This window comes from Nycticebus coucang, chromosome 3 (assembly GCF_027406575.1).
Source record: "Nycticebus coucang isolate mNycCou1 chromosome 3, mNycCou1.pri, whole genome shotgun sequence".
In the NCBI taxonomy this organism is placed as follows: domain Eukaryota; kingdom Metazoa; phylum Chordata; class Mammalia; order Primates; family Lorisidae; genus Nycticebus; species Nycticebus coucang.
In genome coordinates, this window is record NC_069782.1 from 10,797,395 (window position 1) to 10,823,209 (window position 25,815).

At 53.2% G+C, this 25,815-nt stretch overlaps 1 protein-coding gene across 1 annotated transcript; it reads right to left on the minus strand.

Annotated features, from left to right (window-relative positions):
- On the minus strand, positions 1-25,573 carry GGA1 (golgi associated, gamma adaptin ear containing, ARF binding protein 1). Its single transcript, XM_053584013.1, has 17 exons — positions 25,123-25,573; positions 20,844-20,928; positions 18,501-18,576; positions 16,933-17,031; positions 15,575-15,698; positions 15,043-15,143; positions 13,518-13,598; positions 10,130-10,270; positions 9,974-10,055; positions 8,838-8,945; positions 8,045-8,197; positions 5,152-5,216; positions 4,572-4,744; positions 2,347-2,543; positions 1,328-1,497; positions 996-1,106; positions 1-910 (listed from the first exon to the last, which is right to left on the minus strand). The coding sequence occupies exons 1-17, from the start codon at positions 25,163-25,165 to the stop codon at positions 800-802; spliced, it is 1,920 nt and encodes a 639-aa protein (XP_053439988.1). The 5' UTR covers positions 25,166-25,573; the 3' UTR covers positions 1-799.
- Between the last annotated feature and the right edge of the window lie 242 nt (positions 25,574-25,815).

Sequence of the window (25,815 nt, forward strand, 5' to 3'; positions counted from 1 at the left end):
TCCAGGAAAAAGGATGTTTTATTTTCATAAATAGTCCTGCTCTCTACTCACACACTGACTCCACTTCTGACCAAGGACAGATGGATAGATAGACGTGAGATGCTCACAGGAGGCCTCAGAGAAGGCCAATGAATGAAGGAGACAGACTGAGAACTCTAGGAGCCCTACAGGGCCCCCACTGGGGCCCCTCACCTCTGGCATCACCGTCAGGCCCCCAGTGCTAAGTGGTGACCTTCCCTAGGAGTGGGGCCAGGTGGGGCTCCCCCAGCTTGCCTCCCCAAGACTGTGACCACAGGGTCACTCCAGAAGAAAAGCAGAGTCAAATCACACACCAGAGAGTGCAAACAGTTGGGGGTACAGTTATCACCTCCCCAGTCATGGGGTTCCAATAGAGGAGGCCTGAGCTGGTCCCCAGCTCCAGCATGGCCCCCGAGTTATGGCTGGGCCTTCCCATAAGGCATAAAAGACAGGCGGGGAAGACCCCACCCCAGGCTGGGGTCGGGGCCAGGCCTGAGATTCTGGCCCTTCCCTGACAGCCACACTTCTTCCCCACGACCCCAAGTTCTTTCAGGGCCCCTGGACACTCTGGGCTCCTGCTGATGATGGAAACCCAAGTAGTGCAAATCCAGGTCCAGCCTCCTACTGGGTTTGCAGGAGGACCATGGGGGTGAGGGGAGAAGCACCAGGTCTGGGGTAAATGGCCATGGAGAGCAAAGGATATCCTTGGCCACCATAGCCTCTGGCCCAGGCTGGATTGTGACTAGTCCCCCTTCTCCCTCCTCTCCCCAGCCCTTCTGCTCTAGAGGCTCCCCCAGGTTTCAGGTGGGGGGAACTGGTCCACATCCCCCATCTCATTGTAGATCTGGTCGCCCATGGTGAAGATGAGCTTGTAGCGGAGGCGAACCTTCTCCTGGGGCAGAGACAGTGAAGGCAGAGAGGTCAGAGCAGGAGAGGAGGTACCCCCAGCACCTCCCCACCACAGCTAGACCACTCACCTTGTGGGGATTGGCAAGAAGCAAGACCTGGGTGATAGCTGAGGGGTGGACAATAGGGTTAAATGCTGGCAGCTCCGTGCCCGAGGGTGGCTGTAGCTTCACTTTCATGACCTGTAGACAGTGGGGCAGAAGGGGGACAGCTAGCCCTTTCCCCACTCCAAGCAACCAGGCCCTATCTGCCTGCTCCCCTCCAGGGGTCCTAGGGCTCTGTTCTAGGGGTCCTTTCTACCCCAAAAGCCCAGCAAAGACCCTGAGAGCTGGTTCCTCACCAAGCCCAAATCACCCTGCCTTGAGATGAGGGAGGCCTGCCCTGGTCACGCTGTCTGGGTCACCTTGGGGACAGCTGACTGGAAAACGATGTTGCGGATGGGCTGGGGGGCAGTGCTCAGCATGGAAACAACCACCACCAGCACGTCGGAGCGCCCCGGCAGCGGGTCACGGGCAAAGTGGAAGAGGACTCGGAAGCCATGCTGGTCATACACGGTCACAGGCAAGATGCTGCCTGTGGGAAGAAGGGTGGAGAGTGATGGGGCAGCTGCACCCACACATACCCACCCAGCTCCCGGTGCTGGCTGCTCTGCTGGGAATGAGCGACCAGAGCCCTCACCCTGGGCCTTGTCTCAACTCTGGGCAACAGGGCGGTCAGGGATAGAGACCAGTGCCCAGAGAGAACAGGTGAACCTCCAATCTGATGGTAGAAGCAGCACCCCTACCCTGGAGCAGAGTAACACCTAGGTTGCCCCAGTGTGGCTGCTTCCTGGAGTGCTGGAGTGAACGGCTGTGGGTGAGCTCTTAATGTGTGACCATGCTATAGTCATTCCCCCTCTATGAACTCAGAGTCCTCCTCCTGATAAGGGAGGGGGTGCCTCTACCCACCTCACAGGGAAACTGAGGATGTGATGTCTTTGGTTACAGGGGGGCCACAGAGCTCTCATTGTCCACAGAGGAGGACAATGCCAAGAAACTATCAATACTCAGTTGCCTGTTCAGGGACAGTGGGCATGGTCCCTTACTGCTCCTGGGCAGGAAAAGCCCCAGCCTTGGACCTGGGTCCTTTATCATGGCTTAGATTTGTATTCTTGGGGAACCCTAAACCCTCTGTGTCCTGGCCCTTGTCTTTCTGGGGAAGTGAGGTGGATCCAGGGCTATGAAGGCATCTTGCCTGTGTAACCCTAGAGTTTGTAAAGCGGTCTTGTGATCACTCTAGGGCAGATGAGAAAACTGAGTCCCAGAAGGGAACAGCTTAGCTCAGAGTTCTCCATGGGGGTAGCTAGTGCAGGACCAGGAGAGCCCTGCTGTCCCATCTCTCTTCCCAGATGGAGCCCCTGTACCTGCATGCAGCCCTACTCACTGGGCTTGATGGACTCCAGGGGCACGGTGATGTTGGCCAGAGAGAGTTCTGTTGGTGCAGGTTGCTGTGGAGGCCCAGGGGGTTCTGGGGACACGGTGTGGAGGAGGCTGGTGGCACTGGAGCTCGGGGAGCTGCAGCTGCTGCTCTTATTCTGTAGGTCCCGGAGTGTGAGCCGGGGGGCTGGCTGCTGCTTCTCCCTTATTGGGGGACAGTATATTAAGAAGAAATTCTTGGGCAGCACCTGTGGCTCAGTGAGTAGGGTGCTGGCCCCATATACTGAGGGTGGTGGGTTCAAATCCAGCCCCAGTCAAACTGCAACAACAACCAAAAAAACAGCCGGGTCTTGTGGCAGGTGACTGTAGTCCCAGCTACTCCGGAGGCTGAGCCAAGAGAATCGCCTAAACCCAGGAGTTGGAGGTTGCTGAGCTGTGATGTCATGGCACTCTACCAAGGGTGATAAAGTGAGACTCTGTCTCAAAAAAAAAAAAAAAAAGAAGAAGAAGAGATTCTTTGGGCCGGGCGTGGTGGTTCATGCTTGTGATTCCAGCACACTGGGAGGCCAAGGCAGGTGGATTGCATGAGCTCAGTTCAAGGGCAGTCTGAGCAAGAGTGAGACCCTGTCTCTAAAAGATGAGCCAGGCTTTGTGGCGGGTGCCTGTAGTCTCAGCTACCTGAGAGGCTAAGGCAAGATGATCACTTGAGCTCAAGAGTTTGAGGTTGCTGTAAGCTATGACAACACAGCATTTACAAGGGTGAGAAAGTAACACCGTCTCCAAAGGAAAAAATAAGTTATTGTTTGGCTAGGTATGGTGGCTCATGCCTGTAATCGTAGCACTGTGGGAGGTCCAGGCAAGTACATTGCTTGAGCTCAGAGGAGTTAGAGACCAGCCAGGGCAGAAGTGAGACCCTGTCTCTGCTAAAAATAGAAAAATGAATGAGGCGGGCGGCGCCTGTGGCTCAGTTGGTAAGGCGCCGGCCCCATATACCGAGGGTGGTGGGTTCAAACCCGGCCCCGGCCAAACTGCTACCAAAAAATAGCCGGGCATTGTGGCGGGCGCCTGTAGTCCCAGCTACTCGGGAGGCTGAGGCAAGAGAATCGCTTAAGCCCAGGAGTCGGAGGTTGCTGTGAGCTGTGTGAGGCCACGGCACTCTACCAAAGGCCATAAAGTGAGACTCTGTCTCTACAAAAAAAAAAAAAAAAATGAATGAGGCATTGTGGCGGGCGCCTATAGTCCCAGCTATTCGGGAGGCTGAAGCAAGAGATCACCTGAGCCCAGGAGTTTGAAGTTGCTATGAGCTATAACGCTACAGCACTCTACTGAGGGTGACAGAGTAAGACTCTGGTTCAAAAAAAAGTGGGCTCTGTGCCTGTAGCACAGTGGCTAGGGCACCAGCCACATACACCAAAGTTGGCAGGTTCAAACCTGGCCTGGGCCAACAAACCAACAATGACAACTACAACAAAAAAATAGCTGGGCATTGTGGCATGCGCTCCTGTAGTCCCAGCTACTTGGGAGGCAGAGGCAAGAGAATTGCTTAAGCCCAGGAGTTTGAGGTTGCTGTGAACTGTGACATGACAGCACTCTACTGAGGGCGACACAGTGAGAAACAGTCTCAAAAAAAAAAAAAAATAGCGAGCCGTTTTGGTGGGCACGTACAGTTCCAGCTACTTGGGAGGCCGAGGCAAGAGAATCGTTTAAGCCCAAGAGTTTGAGGTTGCTGTGAGCTGTGACACCACAGCACTCTACTGAGGGCGATACAGTGAGACTCTGTCTCGGAAAAAAAAAAAAGTAATTCTTTGGTGGCCGAGCGATCAAGGGTACAAGAGAGACTAAGTTTCCCAGCTCTGTCCCTGATATATGGCTGTCTCTGTGGCTTGGGGTCTCCTTGCTTTTTAGGACACCCCCTATCCAACCTGCTCCTCAGTTCTGTCACCCCTGTTGCTGGCCCTATAGATCTTGGCCTCTCTTTCAGGACTGGAATGCCTTGGGGGTGGCCGTGTGAGTAGGCACAGGTCCACTATCCCAAACTCCATGCTCTGAGATGGGCACTGAGCCTGCCTTGGTCACACTGTGTCCCCAGAGGCAAGTGCTCAGCACCTGCTGCTCCTGGAACCAGTGATGAGCTTCTCTGCTGGGCCTGGGCCAGGACACGCCCAGAAGCTGCTGGTTTGTGGGAACAGGGAGTGCTCCCCACCCCCCCTTTAGCAGCCAGGGCGCCCTCACCACCGCACTTGCTGGGACTCCGGGGGCAGTGACTGCTGCAGGAGTGTCTTCCCCAAGAGGTCCAGGTCATCCAGACCACTGCTGGCTGGCAGGGATGTCTGTGCTGGGGGCCGGCTGTCCATGCTGGGGGCCTGGGCTGGAGCAGGGGCTGGGAGCTCTGCAGTACTCGATGACTGTAGGCAAAAGATGCTGGTGGGTGGAGCTGTCTTAAGGTGTCAGGGTTCCCAGGCCCTGCCCTGAGGCCCCCCTGCAGTGACATCTGGGAAAACAGCCACAGAGATGGGACCCCATCCCTATCTATGATGTAGGGTGGCTGGGCCTGGTTGGTTGGAGGTTCTACCTTCCAGGGACTTCAAAGTCATCCTGAAAGGAAAGAAGGAAGGGACACCCATCTTAACCCCAAAGGGTAGGCTGCTTCCCTCTACCTTGGGGTGGGTGCCTCCATCCCCTGGGCTACCCCTGCCCTAGGGCCCTCCAGCACAGAGCCCAGATGTCCCTCTATTGTTCCTCTCAGGTGCTTGTCCCACTTGCCCCGACCTGGGATTGGCACAGGCTGGGCTAGTTCCTAGTCCCCTCCTACCTGGAAGCTGTTCCATCCAGTACCATCCAAATTCTGGCCTGAGGAGGGTGCGGGGTCACTGAGGCCTGAGGGAAAGCAGGACAGAGGTGAAAGGACTGGGCTGACCCACAGAGGACAGAGAGCTGAGGGGCAGTGTGTGCTGGTGTGGGGCTCCCCAGCTCCCTCCTCCCTTTCTGGGAGGCTAGCTCAGAGTGGAGAAATCCACACTTTCAGAGGGAATCAGCAGCAGAGCAGAACTAGAAACCAAAGATCCCCTGCCCTGCACATGCTTCCCCTATTCCTGGCAAGACACTCAGAAGCCAATATGACAACTGACATCAGGACTTTAGTTTTTACTCATCAGTGGGCATGGAAGAGCCAGAGCTGGGATGCTAGGGAGAGGATCCAGGCGAGCAGGAAACAGCACTGTGCCAGCCTCATGACCAACTCTGAGTAACCCTGTGCAAGACACTGCACTGAGCCGGTGTTCCCATGCATACGACATCCTGGCTTGGGGCAGACTTTGAAGACCCTGTTAGCCCTGGCATATGCCAAGCGGCCTGGTAGACTGGTGCTAAGGAGGGCAGGGGGACTGCTGATTGGGAGGCAGCAGGTCACCAGCCAGCCTGACCTCTGGCTGCCCTGGAATGCCCCCAGCCTAGTTCACCCCAGATTTGACCTAGAAAGACAAGTTATCCTGGTTCTAGCAAATCCTGAATAACTGTGGTCCAAATTGAAGTGCTTTGTGACAGGCTAGGATGCCAGGAAGCTGTGACAGATGGGCCCCTTCTTCTAGAAGGATCTCTTTGAGAAAAGAGATAACAATGTGGTAACTGCTAACATTTATATGTGCTGGATGTGTCAAGCCCTTCAGATGCTGCTCTTGCTTAATCCTCAAACAACCTTAAGAGACAGGGGTGGGGTCTCAGTCCTCTTTTTAGGGACAAAGAAATGGATGCTCAGAGGGGTTAAGTAACCTGCCCAAGGCTGCACAGCTGGAAAGGGGCAGAGTCCAGACTTAGGCAAAGCACAGCCTGATTGCCAGAGTTTGAAAACAGCTCTGCCATAACTATTCGACCTTGCACTGGTGACTTGGTCTGATCTGTAGAATGGAGACTATAGCATGATCTTCATTAGAGAATCGTGATAAATTAGATGCATCAGAAGTGCCTGAACAGTGCCAGGAACACCCTCTTTGACAGGATCCCTGTCCCTACCCCTCCCGCTTCCCGCCATGAAGAACAGTAGGACAAGCCCCTCTGTGGCTGCAGGCTTCCCTGGCGCCTCTGCTTCTGATGTCGACAGTCTTTGCCTTTGAGATGAAACCAGATGGGAGCTAGAGTCTCAGGGCTCTGGGACAGAAGTACAGAGCACACCTTGCTTGTCATGCACAGGTGGCTTTGCTACAGCCATGTGCTGGGCCAGTGGTCCTGCCATTATTTCCCTCCCCAGCTGCCTGGACAGGTAGATATCTAGTGCTGGCCCTATGGGGGAAGACTTGAATGAGCTTTCCTGTCACTGGACTATCCTTTATCTCTCCGTAGAGCAGGGTATAGGTCCCTTCTCCCTAGCCACCCTTTGGCTCTCAATGAAGAGGGACAGCTGAGTGCAGCTCCTCAGCCTCTTTGGTAGGGTGCTGGCTCATAGGTCCACAAAGGGAGCTTACAACCTGGCCCATCTTCTCCCCTTCATCTCTCCCTCCTCCCTCCAAGTCCTCACTTTCCTCTTCTTGCTTATGGATAATGAGTCAGAGCAGCACAAGGGCTCAGAGTGTGGCTTCAGAGTCAAAGTACCTAGTAAAGATCCTGAAGCCCTTTTTGTACAAGTTTCCCAGCCTTTCTAAGCCTCAATTTCCTCATCTATAAAGTGGGGCTATTCATGGCTGTGAGGCCTGCTCAAGAAACAGTGTGGCAACGGGTACCGTGTGGGCACTCCTTGAATGCCCATAGGTCTGGGTAGACCCTGCCTGGGACCCCCAGAACCCTCCAAGCTTCTTCAAGGCCATCAGGTGTGGTTTTTATTTCAGGCTGGTTCAGGAGAATACGGTCTGACTCTTGGCTTCCATATTATGGCTCCCCAACATGCCCTGCAGTTTTTTCATCCCTTCAGCAGCCATTATGAGGAGTCCATTACATATGTTACTTTCTTCTGGATCTAAGGTCTCTGATGGGCCAATGTACCCAAGACTGAAACTTGAAAACACTTTGGGCAGCTGGGACTGCTTTGCTTCTTCCCAGGGGTGAGCCTGGTCCCCTGCTGGGTTCTAGAGTCCTAGGCCTGCCTGAGGGTAAAAGCAGGCCTGGCCAGGGACCAGCTAGGGTCACACAGTACCTTGTGGCTTCTTTGGAACTTCTGGGTACCATGGAGCCCAAAGTGTTCCTTCTTTTCCTCTCAGAGAGTGAAGAAATTACTGAATTTTTTTTTTTTTGAGACAGAGTCTCAATATGTCACCCTGGGTAGAGTGCTATGGCATCACAGCTAACAGCACCCTCAAACTCTTAGGCTGAAGCGATTCTCTTGCTTTAGGCTCCCAAGTAGCTGGGACTACAGGTGCCTGCCACAACGCCCGGCTATTTTTTTGTTGTTGTTGCAGTTGTCATTGTTGTTTAGCAGGCCCGGGCTGGGTTCGAACCCATCAGCCTCAGTGTATGTGGCCAGTACCCTACCCACTGAGCTACGGGCACCGCCCACCAGAGGCTCTTTTAAAGGCTGGCCAGTCTTACCCTTTGACTAAGTGACCTTGCACAAACTCTGACTCCCTTAAGCCTCAGCTTCCCCTGCTGTGGAAAGGGCCTAATGCTCATCCTACTTCCTTCACAGGATCCACCTCAGGAGCACATGACCTGGGTGCTAGGTGTACAAGCTGCCAGGTGCTGCTGAGCATGCCCTCCTCTGGGCCTGGCCCCTTCCTCACCCAGAGACATGAGCTCGTCGTCAAGTAGGGAAACTGAGGCACTGGGTTGCTCGGGGCTCGCCTGCTCGCCAGGGTGGGAGGCCATGGCTGGGTAGGTGGTGCCAGCAGGAGGCAGATCCAGGCCTGAAAGGTCCAGCAGGGCTGAGGTGCTTCCTGGGGTGGGAAAGCAGTGTTGGCAAGTCCTGAACAGAGGACACTGGCTCTTGGAGTCCACAGATGTTATGGGACAGCTCCATCTACCCCCACCCTTCATATCCAGCCTCCTGTTACCACTTCTGTGCTCATGCCAGCCCTTGGCTGGAACATGCTCACTGGCCCTTTCTTTGGCACAAGGTGGCATTTCTGCCGAGGATGAATTTCCTTCTCTCCTTGGCAAACTGCTACCTACCTGTAAAGCCCTGCTTAAACTTTGCTGCTTCTGTGTAGTGTCCCCACCCCCACTTCTAACAGAGCCAATTCTAACCTCTGCTGTGATCCCCCAAGGCTATCATTTACCCTTATTAGAGCCCATCAGTAGAGTTAATGTGTCTAACCCTCCCTCCCATTTTTTGATAATTAAATCAGCCTTAGGGGTGCCAGGTTTGTCAAATCAAAGAAAAGCCTTCCTTCTTCCTCTCTGGGCCCTCACCAAATCCTTGGCTCCCTCCCCCTCCATCCCACATCCAGACTTCCTCCCCTACAGCTGCAGGCTTGGCACAGACTTCATCCCCAGCTCCCTCCCCGGGGCCTTCCCATCTTAAGGGGCCAGGGTGATACTGCAGTCATCCACCCACACGCTCCTGTCACTCCTCACCAGGGATGGAACCAGCTGCGGCATCACCATTGACTTCCTCGCCCCGCACCAGCTGCTTGTACAGGTTGATCACCTGGGTGAGGTTGTCATTGGCCTGCAGGATCTCCGCTGCAATAAGCAGGCGGGGAGAAGCCAGGCTGAAGGAAGGGGGAGCCTCTGGGCAGTAGGGAGATGAGCACCCCACATCCATCCCAGCCTGTGTAAAGGGAGGGTAGGAGAGCAGACCCCAGCCCTCCACTACCTGCCACCTTCCCGGTGCACTCTCTGCCACACTGCCCAGACTGTCCCTGAACACAGTGGCAGCTCCTGCCTCCAGGCTTCTGGGCTGGCTCTGCTGTCAGCTGCCCTGGGACCTCTGAAGGGCTTCATCCTTTATCCCCTTCAGGTCTTCACTCAGTAGTCACCTCAGGGAGGCCTCTAACCCCACCCCTGCACTACCTCATTCCCTCCCTGCTTCTTTATTGTCTGTCTTCCCTCATTAAGCTACAAGCTCCACAAGGAGACTTGTGTCACATCCCCAAGGGCCTAGGACACCAAGTAGCACCTCACCAACCTCGCCTCTTGGGTGCCAGGTCTTAGAGGAATCTGGGCAGAGAGCCTCTTGGGCAGAGACAGGTATCTGGCACGTGGGAAGTGTGTAGTGAGCTCCTGCTGGGCAGGGGAGCAGATGGTCCCAGCCTGCTGCCCAGGCGGAAAGCAAAGCAAAGAACTTGGTGTGTGGCCCCAGCAGAAGCCAAGAGGCTTAGTTCAGGAAGTGCCCAGACTGTGGGACTCACTCGGTTTCCAGCTCGCCTTTACCAGAGGGGAAGTGACTGAAGGCAGATGGTCTTCTGTGTACCCTGGCTGTGCCACTGATCCGCTCTGTGATATGGGCAAGTCACTTCCCTCCCTGAGCCCCAGATGAGAAATGGGGACAATTGTCCCTCCAGTGAAGCTTGGAGCAGTAAATGAAATGCCTGTGAAGGGGCTTGGCCCATCCCTGATCCCTGCGTTCTCCAGGTGGAGAAACCCAAGGGCAGTGCTGGAGAAGGAGGCCCCCTGGTGGCAGATGCTTCCAACTGCAGATACTGAACAAGGCCTGGGGGAGATGGGGAGATGGGGAGATAGGTCTGACCAGGTATTTGTTCCCGGCTCACCTAAGGCCTCATCATTGTCCTCTGTGTCACTGGCCAATCGGAAAAGTGTGGGCCGCATCCGCTCACAGCGCTGGTACAGTTCCTGGGGGCAGCAGGGTGGCAGGTCAGGGCCAGGGTCTCTGCAGTGGGCAGGGAGTATGGAGGAGGCAGGTGTACCTTCATGAGGTCCTCGCTGCTGCCCGAGGCCGCACCCCCCTGGCTGTGGCCCATCACCATCTCCGTCAGCAATTTCACATTGTTGTTCACCTCCTCGATGGCATTTACCCGCTTAGAGATCTTCTCCATCCGCTTCTGGTCCTGGGGACATACATTGACAAATGGCCCAAGAGCCTGCATCATAATCAGGCTGGAGCCAGGCACTGACCCCACGGCCCTGGGGAGTGTATGCCCTGGGGGAAGGACTGGCTGGGTGTGAGATTAGACACGGGTGGGGCTCTTTATGCCTTGTTAAGAGCCCCTCATGCCCAGAACAGGGGACTCTGGTCCAAAGGGCCCTCTGGCCATTTCCTCTTCTTCCTGCCCCTGACTCCCAGGCCTCTGCACAAGCCCATAAATCTCCAGGGATGGCCTGGGAACCTGGGTTCCAACACTCTCACCAGGTGCTTCTGGCAGACCAGGACCCTAGACCTATACCTGTTGTACCTTTTTTTCTTTTCTTCTTCTTCTTTTTTTTTTTTTTTTTAATTAAAGAGACAGGGTCTCCCTCTGTTGTACTCAGGCTGGAGTGCAGTGGCTCAGTGGAGTGATCATGGCTTAATGTAACCTCAAACTCAACCAGTCCTCCTGCCTCAGCCTCCCAAAGTGCTAGGACTATAGGTGTGGGCCACCATGCCCAGCTCCTTGTGTTTATCTCTTGAAAGGAGGTTTTTGTACTTTATAATGAAAGGGGACCTTCATGGTCACGAGTATAACCTAGAAAGGAGCACAGTGACTCTCCCAGTGTCTGTCAGTGCCTGGTAGATGGAGGCACAGTAGGCCTTTAAAGGCTGCTGTAGGAAGTGATCCCACCACCCTTCTCCCCCCTCCTGTCACTGTGTATACCCCTTCCTTGCAGGATGCAAGGTGGACACATGCTATGCTGCCTGACAGAATCACCCTCCTTGAAATAGGCCATACCTCCCCTCCTTTTGGCTGTCAGAGCATGCAGCTTGGTCCTTCAAGACAACCCTGAACTTCTGCCCTCCGACCCTCTGGCAGAAACACCAGCTTCACGTTTGTGCTGGGCGTGCCCACTTCAGAGCCTGCCGCAGGAGACCCCAGAGGAGCCCTTGGCATAGTAAGTCTAGAACCTAAGTTCATCTCTGTGTCAACTTGCCCACCAACTGGCCTTGTTTCCTAGGGTCAATGAGCAGGCAGATCCTACTGGGCCCACTTATGCTTTAAAAAATTTTTTGGAGATAGGGTCTTGCTCCTTCACCTAGGTTGGAGTGCAATGGTATTATCACACCTCACTGCAACCTCAACTTCTGAGCTCAAGAGATCTTCCTGCCTCAGCTTCCTGAGAAGCTGGGAGTACAGGCACCTGCCACTGCACCCAGCTAATTTTTCTATTTTTTGTAGAGATAGGGTGTGGCTCTTGCTCAGGCTGGTCTCAAACTCCTGACCTTAAGTGATCCTCCCATCTCAGCCTTCCAAGCTAGGATTATAAGTTTGAGCTACCACACCTGGCCCCATTTATTTATTTATTTATTTTTTTTGAGATAGAGTCTTACTCTGTCACCTGGGTAGAGTACCATGGCATCATGGCTCACAACAACTCCTGGGCTCAAGTGATCCTCTTGCTTCAGCCTCCTGAGTAGCTGGGACTACACACAAGGCACCCGTCACAGTGCTGCCTAATTTTTCTATTTTAGTAGAGATGGGATCTCGCTCTTGCATAGGCTGATCTCCAACTCCTGAGCTCAAAGGATCCTCCTGCCTCAGCCTTCCAGAGTTCTAGGATCATAGGCATGAGCCACCGTGCCTGGCATCCCATTTAAGCTTTTTAAAAAAGTTTGAAGTAGGGTGGCGCCTGTGGCTCAAGGAGTAGGGCGCCGGTCCCATATGCCAGAGGTGGCAGGTTCAAACCTAGCCCTGGCCAAAATAAAAAAAAAAAATAAAAAGTTTGAAGTAGCTGCTATCATTTGTGAGTTGGGTGATTTCATGCAAAAACCCAGATTTCTGGATCATCTTCCAAGAAAAAAAAATCTGACAATCCAGCTACCCTGGGCTACAGCAGGGAGGGCATCTCAGGCATGTGAGCAGGGGTCAGCTTCTCCTGCCCCATGGATATCTGCTTGGCAGCCCTGGTCGTGGGAAAAGGAGGCCCCCTGGTGGCCCCCTGAGTTTACTTTCCTGTTATTAACCCCAAATCTAGGGAAGAGCAAGTTGGAATGTTTTATAGCTTCTCATCTGTGCTGTTCACTACTGATCTGCAGTTGTTCTTGATGACTTTACTCTTTTGTTTTGTTTTTTTTTTTTTTTGGTTTTTGGCCAGGGCTGGGTTTGAACCCACCACCTCCGGCATATGGGACCGGCGCCCTACCCCTTGAGCCACAGGAGGCGCCCATTTACTCTTTTGTTTTTTTTAAGAGACAAAGTCTCACTTTATTGCCCTCGGTAGAGTGCTGTGGCGTTACAGCTCATAGCAACCTCCAATTCCCGGGCTTAAGCGATTCTCCTGCCTCAGCCTCCCAAGTAGCTGGGACTACAGGTGCCTGCCACAATGCCCAGCTATTTTTTTGTTTTGCAGTTTGGCTGGGGCCAGGTTTGAACCCGCCACGCTTGGCATATGGGGCCAGAGCCCTACCCACTGAGCCACAGGTGCCACCCTTGATGACTTACTCTTTTTTTTTTTTTTTTGTAGAGACAGAGTCTCACTTTATCACCCTTGGTAGAGTGCCGTGGCGTCACACAGCTCACAGCAACCTCCAACTCCTAGGCTTAGGTGGATTCTCTTGCCTCAGCCTCCCAAGTAGCTGGGATTACAGGCGCCCGCCACAACGCCCGGCTATTTTTTTTGTTGCAGTTTGGCCGGGGCCGGGTTTGAACCCACCACCCTCGGCATGTGGGGCCGGCGCCCTACCGGCCTGCTGAGCCACAGGCGCCGCCCGATGACTTACTCTTATTGATAAATTTTTCCCACAGGCACCCACAACATATGTATGCTTACGTACACATTCAAAATTGATTCCCTCTCTTTACATCCATGTGTTCACACTTATATACATTTATATATATTTTTTCTTTTTCTTTACTCACCCCTAAAGAAGAATTATATTTTTTAAATATATACAAAGTCCTAATTAATTTCTAGTTTTTGTGGTAGAGTCAGCCCGTCTCACAGAAGCCCATCCAGGGCAGGTCAGCCCAGGGTTCTGGGAAATTCCTCCCTCACACATTGGTCCCCTAGCATTAGTCAGCTTTTCCTGCTGTGCCGGCTCTTCAGGTGTGTCACTGCAGGGCTCCTTGCATATGCAGACGGACAGACAGACACACACACCCCCTTGGTGGCCCTACTTGATATTCCCACCCTGCTCCTCTGTGGCCTAGGCTCAGCTGTTACCTCCTGCACCATCTCTTTGATGAGCTTATTGGCCGCACGGAGGTCCTCTGGGTGGGAGCTCTTGAGTAGGCGGGCCAGCATCTGCAGAGACAGAGGATGTGGCTGTGAGGGCAGCACTTGGGCCAGCGTCAGAAGCCTGGGGTCACAGTCTGGTTTCCCATCTCCTGGCTTTGGGGCCTAAGTTCTCTGTGAAATGGTGAGAATTTACTGATAGCTGTGGGGGTGGCCATAAGGATGATTCTGAGATCCTCAGCAGGGGTTACACTCTGGGGCTGGAACTGGGAGATAAGAGATTTCATTTTTACCTCCTTGTCCTAATCCTTAGTTTATTTTTACTTCCTCCTGTGCCCTTTAATTTCTTACCCATGAGCGCACACTTCAACAAATTATTGAAAGGGTCAAAGATATAAAGACATGTAAGCTCCTGATCAACCTGTGACATGCCCTCAAACCGACCCCACGAATCCCAGACAAATGATTCCTGTATTAATTTTTGTTTGTTTGTTTTTGAAGAGACAGAGTCTCGGCTCTGCGCCTGTGGCTCAAGCAGCTAAGGCACCAGCCACATACACCTGAGCTGGCAGGTTCGAATCCAGCCTGGGCCCACGGAACAACAATGACGGCTGCAACCAAAAAAAATAGCTGGGTGTTGTGGTGGGCGCCTGTAGTTCCAGCTACTTGGGAGGTGGAGGCAGGAGAAGCGCTTGAGCCCAGGAGTTGGAGGTTGCTGTGAGCTGTGATGCTACAGCACTCTACCCAGGGCAACAGCTTGAGGCTCTGTCTCAAAAAAAAAAAAAAAAAATGAAGAGATAGAGTCTCACTTTGTCGCCCTTGGTAGAATGCCATGGCATCACAGCTCACAGCAACCCCCTGCTCTGGGGCTCAAGCGATTCTCTTGCCTAAGCCTCCTGAGTAGCTGGGACTATAGGCACCTGCCACAACACCCAGCTATTTTTTTGTTGCAGTTTAGTTGGGGCCAGGTTTGAACCACCACCCTCGGTATATGGGGCCAGCACCCTACTCACTGAGCCACAGGTGCTGCCCCAATTTTTTTTAGACAGAATCTCACTTTGTCACCCTCGGTAGAGTGCTGTGGCATCATAGCTCACAGCAATCTCAAACTCATGGGCACAAGCAATCCTCTTGCCTCAGCCTTCTGAGTAGCTGGGACTACAGGTGCCCATCACAACAACTGGCTGTTTTTAGAGATGGGGTCTCCCTCTTGCTCAGGCTGATATCAAACTCCTAAGCTCAGGTGATCCACCTGTCTCGGCCTCCAGAGTGCTATGATTACAGTGAGCCACTGTGCCCGGCCAATTCCTGTGTTAACTGAATATCCTGTGTTAAGTGAATGCAAGGACACCCTATGGGACATACTCAGCACTCTGTCAATGCTCAGTGAACAGAGGCTGTGCTTAGCTTGAGCCTCTGCTCCAAAGGCTGAGAACAGGGTAACCAGGGGCCAGAATCCACTGATCCTCAGGTGGGCCCCAAAGTCCCCAGCTATGCCTCCTCGGAATCTCACCTTGGATTTCTCCTCATCTTCAAAGATCACATTCTTAGGCCGTGGAGGAGGAAGGGGAAAGGTGGCGTCATCTGGAAGCTTGGGGTCAGACTTCACAATCCCTGGGGTAGATGGATGTCAGGAAGACTGTCAATAGGTTCTAGGCCCAGGGGCAGGGAATGAGACAGAGACAGGGGCAGGCCAGGGTAGGACAAAAGAAGGCGGCCAGTCTTTCTCCAACATGCTTGTTCTGGACTCTGGCGGACCAGGGCCTGCTCCTGACCTGAGATGTTGAACTGCATGGGGGAGAGGGAATGAGCACCCATAGCTGAGGCTACTCTGAGAGGAAGCTTGATCAAACCCATCTTCTTTCTACCCAAGCTAACCTTGGGCACAGCCACAAAATGGCCCTACTGGGCATATGTTCATAAGAAACTAAAGGACAAACTCATGACCTTGCTAACTCAGAGGCCCCTGAAGCTGCTGAGCAGCCCCAGCTCAGGGAGGAGAGGAGGGAAGACTCTGGTCACAGCACACCTGCTGGGGGCCTCACCTTGTTTCTTTAGCATCTGGTAGGCCTCTGCGATCTTCACCTCCTCAGGCAGGCCAACCGTCCAGCTGTAGAGGAGCTCCAAGATTTTGTTCTTTACCTTCTCTGATGTCCGAGAGCCTAGGTACTTAAGGAATGCAGGGAAAGGGAGGCCTTTGACAATGCCTGCCCCACCTCCTTCAGCCCCAAGCCTAGCCCAACCCTGGCTGCCTCCCCAGACTCCCTGGGAAATCCTCTCATCTACAGGGTCCTTATATCCCCCACAACCAGCCTGGGGCAGACTGGTTTCATCTCCTAGCTCTGCTACTTACTAACCATGTCAGCCTTCCATGTCTTAGTCTCCCCACCTATTAAGTGGCACTGTGTGAGGATGTTAGAACTGATACGGGGGAGGCTCAGAGCACAGCGCCTGCTTGCAGCCAGCTCATGGAAGACAGCTTTGAAAGCTCAGGAAGGAGCCAAAGAAACCCAGGCTGACCAGAGAAGGGGCAAGTATGGAACTAAGAGGCCCTGGCCTACATGCACCATCTCCCAGCAGCTAAATGGACTGGGAGAAGTGGCTTTCGCATACAGTCCACTCAAGAGGAGAGAACAGGGAGGTGGGGGGGCTAGATGGGTCATTCAGCAGCTCTGGTCAGAGGACAGGTCTGAGTAAGGAAGGGCCGAGTGGGGTGGGATCCACTCAAGGAACACCAAAAATGTTCATGGTGTTAGGTGCCTATAGCCCCAGCTACCCAGGAGGCTGAAGTGGGAGGATCATGTGAGCCCAAGAATTCTCAGGTGTGGTATGCTAAGACTGTACCTGTGAAGAGCCACGGTACCACAACACAAGGGAAACCAAGTAAGATGATGTCTTGGGAAGGAATTGTTATGGCCTATGGTGGGTTTCCTCAGGCCAAAGCCAGAAGCCAGGGGTATGGTTCATCTGGACTCGGCAGGCTAAATCACTGAGGTCTGCAACTTTGTATATTAAGACCCAAGGAGGCCACTCTTGTGGGGACAAGGAGACCTTCTGCGAGAGATCAGGTGGGGTGCTGCAACCAGGTCCACAGGGAGTGACCCGAGGGCCAGAGTGAGCAGAGCAGTATGTGGTGGAGAAGGAGTTGACTAACTGTATGTACACCCTGGAATCATTTTTCCCTAAGTGCTGAGCAGCTCCACGGCTGCCCCAGGGAAGCATCTGTTCCTTGAAATCAGCTTGGAAGGGGACTGTGAGCAGAGATCTGTGTTTGTACTGGGTCCGAGTTTTAATGGAGGCCCCAGGAAAAGGGGTAGTGAATCACTCCATCGTCCGGGGGGTCCTCTCCCCTCCACCTATGTCCAAAAGAGCAGGGCTAGGAGCTTGGGCTAGGAGCACCCACCTTGGGAGACACGACCTTGATGAGCTCGTTGAGAAAACGAAACTTGCCCACTTCGTCGTGGAACCTCTTGCCGCAGCTCTTCATGCATGTCTCCAGCACCTGGAGCAGGAAACACGGACAAGAGGGGACCCCCCCAGAGGATCAGAGGAGGCAGCCTCCCTCCCACACCTTGGCTAGAGCCCAGAAGCCCAAGGTGGGTGTTTAGAGGGGAGTGACTTGTAAGGACAGATGATTCTGAGGTCCACAGAAGCTTTGGGGACTGGCTATCACCCCCTGGGGCAGAGGGGGACAATTTACAGTGCCCAGTAACACCCCACCTGTGGCACTGCCAGAGTCCCTTCATAGCCTGGGCCACACACCTGAGTAGCACTTACACATTATTTTCTTATTATTTTTCCTCTTTTAAAAAAGCTTAAATAGGCACTATCTACCTTTCCCTTCTCCTAAGCTATATCTGTGAAAGCATAGGACTAGTTGTGCTTGAAAAAACAAAAAGTTAAAACAATCATATAATTTTTTTTTTTTTTTGTAGAGACAGAGTCTTACTTTATCACCCTCGGTAGAGTGCCATGGCATCACAGCTCACAGCAACCTCCAACTCCTGGGCTTAGGCAATTCTCTTGCCTCAGCCTCCCGAGTAGTTGGGACTACAGGCGCCCACCACAATGCCTGGCTAAAACATATAATTTTTTTTTTTTTTTTTGTAGAGACAGTCTCACTTTAACACCCTTGGTAGAGTGCCATGGCATCACACAGCTCACAGCAACCTCCAGCTCCTGGGCTTAAGCGATTCTCTTGCCTCAGCCTCCCGAGTAGCTGGGACTACAGGCGCCCGCCACAACGCCCAGCTATTTTTTGGTTTGCAGTTCAGCTGGGGCCGGGTTTGAACCCACCACCCTCGGTATATGGGGCCGGCGCCCTACCGACTGAGCCATAGGCGCCACCCTAAAACATATAATTTTTTAAAAGGAAAACTGTTTCTCTACCAACATGGGTACACGGCCCATGTTCAGGGCTTCAGACAGTGCACCCCTCCTGTCTGCTGACACAGATAGAAAACCTTGGGCCTGAGCCTAGGTGTCACCTCTCACACCCCTGTGGGAAGAATGGTGCTGCCCTGTGTCCAGAGACCATGGAGGGCAGAGACCACTGCTGGCTAATACAGTGCACCCAGGGAGTTTGTGAACATGCAGTCTCCTGGACATAGATGCTTCAGGAGTCTGAATTTATCAGGTCTGAGTGGCGCCCTAATTCAGTATTTTAACTATACCCTCCAGAGGGACATTCAATGTGCAGCTGGAGCGAGAAACCCCTGGACCAGATGACCTTAAGGGGCCTCCCCCCAACCAGGACCCTGAGAGTACAGATGCTAGGGTAGGAGGCTGGCCCACTGGCTGCCATGGACCTTCAGAGGCTAGCCCAAACCTCCATCCTGGGCCATGATGGCACAACTCCCTGGGGCTCTAAAGAAAGGCCTTGTAGAACCCCAAGAACCTTACAATTCGCCTCCCCTGGTGCCAATCATGTTGTCAGGGGACAGATGGCACCCTCCTTCCCCCTCTCCTCACCGTCAGGGCCTGGATCGCCTCCCACTCCTGTGGGGACTGGATCTTGTGGGCCAGCAGTCGGGTGGCAAGTGGAGGCCTGGGTGGGAGGAACAACACAGAGCCAGAATTGCCACAGAGTCCCAGTCACTCTAGAGGAGGATCACTGTGCTTCCCGCTGGGACTTTAGCACTCCAGAACTTCTGCAGGGTATATGCAAAGATCCAGCTCTCTCTCTGGATTGGATGGACTGGGATTGTAACAGAGTGGGGACCTTCAAAAGGTATGAGCTCAGCCCCTTGGCTAGCTTTACTAAGAACTATGACATGCTATGTCCTTGGCTTGTCATTGGGACAAGGAGGGAAAGATGACACAGCCTTCAAGGAGCCAGTCTGGGAGCAGAACATGATGATGTGGCACAAGAGATGGGCAGACAGTTCCCTGGAAACTCAAGGTGGCAAAGGGTCTTCTACTGGGGGAAGTCAGAGCAGCTTCATGGTGGAGTTAGTGACGTAATCTACCAGATTATAAAAGACCTGTCACTAGTGACACTAACAGCTAGTTCGTACTGAGCACTGAAGATGTACTAGGCATCACACATGCATTTTCCTGCCTGGCCTTTGTGAAGAGGGCAAGAAACCCTTCTTACCCTCTGAGGTGAGCAGCACCACCGGTCCCATTTCATAGCTGAAGAAACTGAGGCTCAGAGGCAATCAATTACTTGCTCAAGGTCACTCAGCTGAGAGAAGGGATGGGATTCCCACCCAAACAACCTGAATGTCAAATGACCTCCTAGAGTCAGCAGCTGTGCTGACAGGGAGTGGAGATAAGCACACAGAGTGTGGCTGACAAATGTCAGCAGTGCCAGGGGAGCCTGCTAGGCATATCCATTCCTCACCTGAAAGTCAAGTCTGCATTTTTGGGTGTAACTCAAGAACATGCATTTTTGGCTGGTGTGATAGCTCTCGCCTATAATCCTAACATGCTGGGAGGCCGAGACAGGTGGATCCCCTGAGCTCAGGAGTTCCAGACCAGCCTGAGCAAAAGAGTGAGACTCCTGGCTCGGCACCTATAGCTCAGTGGCTAGGGCACCAGCCACATACCCTGGAGCTGGCGGGTTCAAATTTAGCCTGGACTTGCCAAACAACAATGACAACTACAACCAAAAAATAGCCAGGTGTTGTGGTGGGCAACTATAGTCCCAGCTACTTGGGAGGCTGAGGCAAGAGAATCACTTAAGCCCAAGAGTTGGAGGTTGCTATGAACTATGACACCACAGCACTCTACCAAGGGTGACAGCTTGAGACTCTGTCTCAAAAAAAGAAAAAAAAGAAGAGTGAGACCCCATCTCTAAAAATATCTGGGTGTTGTGGTGGGCACCTGTAGTCCCACCTACTTAGGAAGCTGAGGGAGGAGAATTGCTTGAGCCTAGGAGTTTGAGGTTGCTGTGAACTGATGCCACAGCGCTTTACCAAGGGTGACAAAGTGAGACTCTGTCTCAAAAAAAATAAAGTAAAAGAATGTGCATTTTTGACAAGCACTCCATGTGATCTGATTCTGAGAGCAAAGGGCCTGCTGGCTTCCTCCATGCGGGGAACATGCAGTTCCCCCTCTAGGAGGCCACTGGCTGTGGGTCAGCCAGGTCCAGGTTTGATTAATTCAGGACTGCCATTTTCTCTCTGAGATCCTGGGGCAAGTTTCTCGGTTCCCTGAAGCCTTGATTTCTTTCTTTCTTTTTTTTTTTAATAATTTTATTTTAGGCAGTGCCTGTGGCTCAGTGGGCAGGGCGCCGGCCCCATATACCGAGTGTGGCGGGTTCAAACCCAGCCCCGGCCAAACTGCAACAAAAAAATAGCCGGGTGTTGTGGCGGGCACCTGTAGTCCTAGCTGCTGGGGAGGCTGAGGCAAGAGAATCGCCTAAGCCCAGGACTTGGAGGTTGCTGTGAGCTGTGTGATGCCATGGCACTCTACCGAGGACGATAAAGTAAGACTCTGTTTCTACAAAAAAAAAAAAAAAAAATTTTTATTTTATGTATTTATTGCAGTATTTATTTATTTATTGCCGTTTTTGTCCAGGGCTTGGTTTGAACCTGTCACCTCTGGCATATGGGTTGGTACCCTACTCCTTGAGCCACAGGTGCTACCCAAGCCTTGATTTCTTTACCTATAAAATGGATCTGGCAGGGCCCACCTCAGAGGGTAATACACAAGTGGTTCTCAGTACCAAGTGCCCACCATCATCATTAATGTGACTGCATTAAGAATGAAAATTGGGTCTTGATCTGCCTGAGGCCAGGGTCCGAGTTTGCATGATAGGTGCACAGCAGATACTGTTGAGTATGTGAGCAATACGGGGTAGCTACCTACCCCTCAAAGTCCTCGTTGAGCTGCTCACAGAAGCCGTTGATGCTGGCCCAGTTTAGCTCCTTGTTTAGGGGGTTTGTGGCTCTGTCTGTAAGAAGAGACAGGATCAGTGTGGCATGGCAGAGGGATCCCTGCTTTCCCACCTCCCACCCTGGCAGTGGTTTGGCCAGTGGGGAAAGGGGTATGTGACTAAGCACATGGACAAAGTCCCCCCTTGACTTCCTGCCCACACAGCCTTAAGACCTGAGTGCTGGCCAGACCCATGGCTCAGCTTGTAATCCCAGCATTCTGGGAGGCCAAGGCAGGAGGATCACTTGAGCTCAAGAATTTGAGGTTGTGTGAGCTAGTTTGACCCACTGCACTCTAGCCTGGGCAACAAGATTGTCTCAAAAAAAATTTTTTTAAAAGGCTCCGCACGGTGGCTCATGCCTATAATCCTAGCATTCTGGGAGGCTGAGGTGGGTGTACTGCTTGAACTCAGGAGTTCGAGACCAACCTAAGCAAGAGCGAGACCCTGTCTTTAAAAATAGCTGGGCACTGTGGCCAGCACCTGTAGTCCCAGCTACTTGGGAGGCTGAGACAAGAGGATCGCTTAAGCCCAAAAGTTTGAAGGTGCTGTGAGCTGTGACGCCACAGCACTCAACCCCCCAGGGCAACTGAGTGAGCTTTCTCAAAAAAAGAAAAGAAAAGAAAAAGAGAGACCTGAGTGCTGACATTCCCATAGGATAAATGGACAGAGGAGTATGTGTCCACTGGCTGTCTCCTCACAGCTTCCCACCAAGGGCCACACTTTGAGAGACTGTGCTGAGGGGTCCTTATGCTCCTCCCCATACCCCCATCCCTGCCACACTGACCTCACCTCCTCTGATTCTGTTCCTGAGAATAGTGTTCCTACAATTCTCGTGGGATTTATGCTCAGAGAAGATCCGGAGATAAGGGGGGGGAAAAAAAGACATGGTCCCACTCTCAAGGAACTGTGTAGCTGGGAAGTAGGCCAAGGGAAGCTAGGTTCTCAATAAAGTGTGACAGAGGGAGGCGAAGGAGCCACAGAAACCCAGAGGAAGAGACTCAGTTCAGTCTGGGGCCAGGGGAGGCTGCCTGGAAGAGGCAACACTGGAGCAGGGACTAGTAGGAGGTAATCAGGTCAGGCACTGTGATCACAGTGTCACCTCTGAGCAGCTCAAGGACTGTGTGAGGAGAAAAAATGTGGGTAACAGCACAGGGCAGAGTGGTTTTTTGTTTGTTTATTTTTTGCAGTTTTTGGCCAGGGCCGGGTTTGAACCTGCCACCTCTGGTATATGGGGCCAGCGCCCTACTTCTTGAGCCACAGGCACTGCCCCACAAGTCAGAGCTTGAAGGACCTCAGTAGGGAGTGTGGATTTTACCAACATGCCAGGTTCAGAAAGCCCTTCTCCCTTTGGGAATAGCTCACTTCCTCCAGGCAGTCTTCCCTAACCCTCCACTCCTTCCTAGGTTGGCAGTGCTGGGTTGGATGTGTCCCCAAGCCTGTGGTAGCACTGACCCCAACTACTCATGTCCATGCCCATCTCCCCTTGACAAATGAATGACTGAATGAAGGGCCAGGTGCTGGCAGGCAGGGTAAGGTTCTGGGGAAGGCTGAATCTAGGAATGGGTGGTGGCCAGGAAAGGGCAAACAGGTCTAAGGACAGGAATGATAAACAAGAGCCCATGATCCCCATTTCTGGGTAAACAACAATCAAGTAAATCACATCCTTACCTGAGTCCATTTCCCCGCTTGTAAACTTGAAGTGAAATATGAACTGATTTTGGACAACAAAATACTTTATGCATGGTGAGGCTGTGGGGGTAACCAGACTGTATCTTCACTCCACATCCTGTCACCAAGCTTCAGCCAGTTCTGCCGGAGCCTGAGCTCTGAGTTGGTAGTATGGAGGGCCCTCCCCACATCCACCTGCACCCAGTTCCAGCCCAGAAGTGGAACAGAGAAGGATCTTAGGACAAGAGGCTGAGAACCCAGCATGTGTGCCCAGTTGGAGCCCTATGCTGGGCCTGGGATCACAGTGCCTGGCAGCCATTCATTCAGTTCATGTTTATTCAATAAATATTCTGGGTGCCGGGGCTCTAGCAGTGAACAAGACAAAATCCCTGCCCTGGTGAAGCTCACCACTTAGCAAGAGAAACAGTGAATACTCAGATTAACAAACACAGAATATTGCACACTGCTACAAAAGCAGACCAGGGAGAAAGTATAGAAAGTCTTAGGCGGAGGCTGCTCTCTGGGAGGGCTCTCAGAGACGATATGGCTGAGCAGCCATCTGAATGAAGCATTTTCTCTCTGGGTGCAAATCTGTTTCAGGAGCCCCAAGCACTCTCCAGTCCCTCAGAGAAATGAAACCCCTGTTGACCTCCTGGGGAAACCAGGAATACACAACCTCTCCACACTACAGGGGCAAGGGTAACTGTCTTCTAGTCCTCCAACATGGCCAAAGGCTGGGGAACACATCTGGAGTTAGAAAGAGACTTTCAAAGAGGAACAGCTGGGGAGACCCTGAAACAGGAACTCCCTTACAGTGTCAAAGACATGTGAGTTGAAGTGAGGACAGAAATGCTGATGCTAGAGACTGCTCTTGAGTCAGAAGCCGGCGAGGAGGAAGCACTGGCATCATGTGACATCAGCTTCCCCCCCCTCCCCCCGCATCTGACTTAAAGAGAGGCCATCTGGGTCCATGATGGACTGACCTCCATGCCCCCTGACCCCCAGACCTCTTAACTCTACCTGGGGGGAGTACCTTCCCTAGCAGGCAGTAAGGGAGAACACCCAGGGACAGAGGGATGCAAATCTCTGTTTCAGGAGCCCCAAGCTCCTGAAATCACAACAGGGTGTGATTCTACCCTGTCACTTCACTGGGTGACAATATTATCATTTATCTCCCCACAAGCTACCCAGGGAAGATCTTACAATTTTGCTAGGGCACAAAGGGGAAGAAAAAGAGAAGACGATCTTAGCTCCAATATGTGAGTGTCCAGCCAAACCCTGGATTTCTACTTGCTTCTGGACTCTCAGAAAATCTCCATTGTTGCTAAACCTGAGATTGTTTTGTATGACCCAGAACTTAAGTCCTGCAGCTGGTCTGAGCTCAGCCAGGGTCTGGCCCATGACTCCAAGTTGCTGCTGAGATCTGGACACTTGTAGCAGTCAAGAACAGTCAATAACTGCTGAGTGCCTCCATTTCCACCCCCTCCACCTCCACTGGCCAGACTGATCCTGAAACATCCATAGAGGCCAATCCTCAGTTCAACTCTGCTCTAGACTGGTTTAAAAGGCGCTGGCCATGACCTCAAACCACCTTGCACAGTTGCCTACTGTGTCTCATCCAAAGCGCTGACCTGAGGATAGACCCAGAGGCTTCCTGGAGGCCCTGGCACAGGCGGGGTCCCAACGGGAGTTAAGGCCTTGGGAGAGAGCTGTCACCAGTTCAGGGAGAAGCAGCCAAGGTTTTCAAAGTCCACCAGCAGTGTCATGAGAGCTGAGAATCATCAGCATTGTGGGACAGGGAACTCAGGTGGAAGATCTAGGGGCTCGAAGCCTGAGCTGTAGGAAGCTCAGCAGGCGCTCAGACAGGAGTCTTGAATGGAGGTATAAGGTCTGAAGGGCTGGCTGGGTTGAAGGTAGTGACAGGGAACTTGGAATTACTTCTGGAGTCTGAGACTAGACCAAGCCTGTAAGGTTTGGGGGTTTCTCACTGTGTGGCCAGAGATTAGGGGTGGCAGGAGGGATCAGATGGGCCAGTGGGTCCCCATTCTCGGACAGGGGAATGAGCAAATCTAAGAATGCCTGCAGGCTCAGCGAACACCATTCGGGGCCAGAGGATTCGGGGCCTGAGGAAAGTAGGGTCTCTCCCCTCTGGGTATGAGACGCAGCCCTACGGGTTGCTCGCTTATTCTTTCTCCAAGGCAAAGGGAATAACTTCGAGGGCTGCTCCTCAGTGGAGCACCCTGGGCCTCAGGGGGCTGGAGATGCTCTCTTCGTTATGGGGACTCTGGGCGCAGCTACCCAACACAGGGGTCCTGGCCCAGAGATCGGATGGGTGGCGGCACCTGCTCCCAACGAGGGGCCGTGTAGCTGGTAGGGTCTTGCTTCACCCAAGGGTCTGAGGGGCAGATTCCGGGCGCCGCCCCTACCAGGCCGGGGGCGGGGCGTGAGGAGGGGGCGCACCTACCCCGCCCCCGCCGGGAAGGGGCCCGCCTTGTGCCCCCGGTTCCGGTTCCGGTCCGGCCCGCGCCCCTCCCGGACACTCACTGATTCGCGCCTCCAGAGTCTCCGGCTCCATCGCAGGCTCCATCCGCCTCGGGCCCCCAGCCTCGGCACCGCCCCCCGCCCCCCGCAGCTCTCGCGGGACTTCCTCGGCACCGCCCTCCGCCGATTAAATGGGCAACGCCCGCCCCGACGCGCGGGAGCGTCGCACAGGCGCTCTCTACACCATAGAGATGCGAACGAGCTCGCCTAGAGTGTCACCTCGCCTAACCCCTCCCCCAAGCGGTGTCTACGTCGCGGGTGGGACCCGCCGCCCGTCTTCCCGTTCCTGGTGCTCAGACTGGAGAGGAAGCGGGGAGATTGAGGGCTGGAGAGAAATACCATGGAAACCCCACGGGACACTCTAACTCGTTCTGCGTCACGGAGATGCTTATGACCGTTTCCGGAAGAACGCTTGGCGGCCATGTTTTTGAGGGGCTCTGAGGTCACTTCCGGAGCCCTAAGCGGGTACTTCCGCTTAGAGGCGAACGTGGGAGAATCTCTTAAAAGGGCAATAAGGGAAAAAAAAAAAGGGCAATAAGGTACATTGGCCTCTGTGAAAATGACGAAGTCGGATTTTGAGTGTACTTTTCTGTGAAGCCTTTTAAAAAGGGGTGGGGGGGGACGAGGGTGGTGGCTCAAGTCTGTGTTCCTAACACTCTGGGAGGGAGGCCTAGGCGGGAGGATCACTTGAACTCA

Coding starts and splice junctions, on each gene's coding strand:
- GGA1 (XM_053584013.1), bottom strand. CDS start 25,165: ATGGAGCCTGCGATGGAGCCGGAGACTCTGGAGGCGCGAATCA. Junction 18,577..20,843: donor CTCAACGAGGACTTTGAGGG/GTAGGTAGCTAC, acceptor CCTCCCACCCAG/GCCTCCACTTGCCACCCGAC. Junction 13,599..15,042: donor AAGATGAGGAGAAATCCAAG/GTGAGATTCCGA, acceptor CTGTCTCTGCAG/ATGCTGGCCCGCCTACTCAA.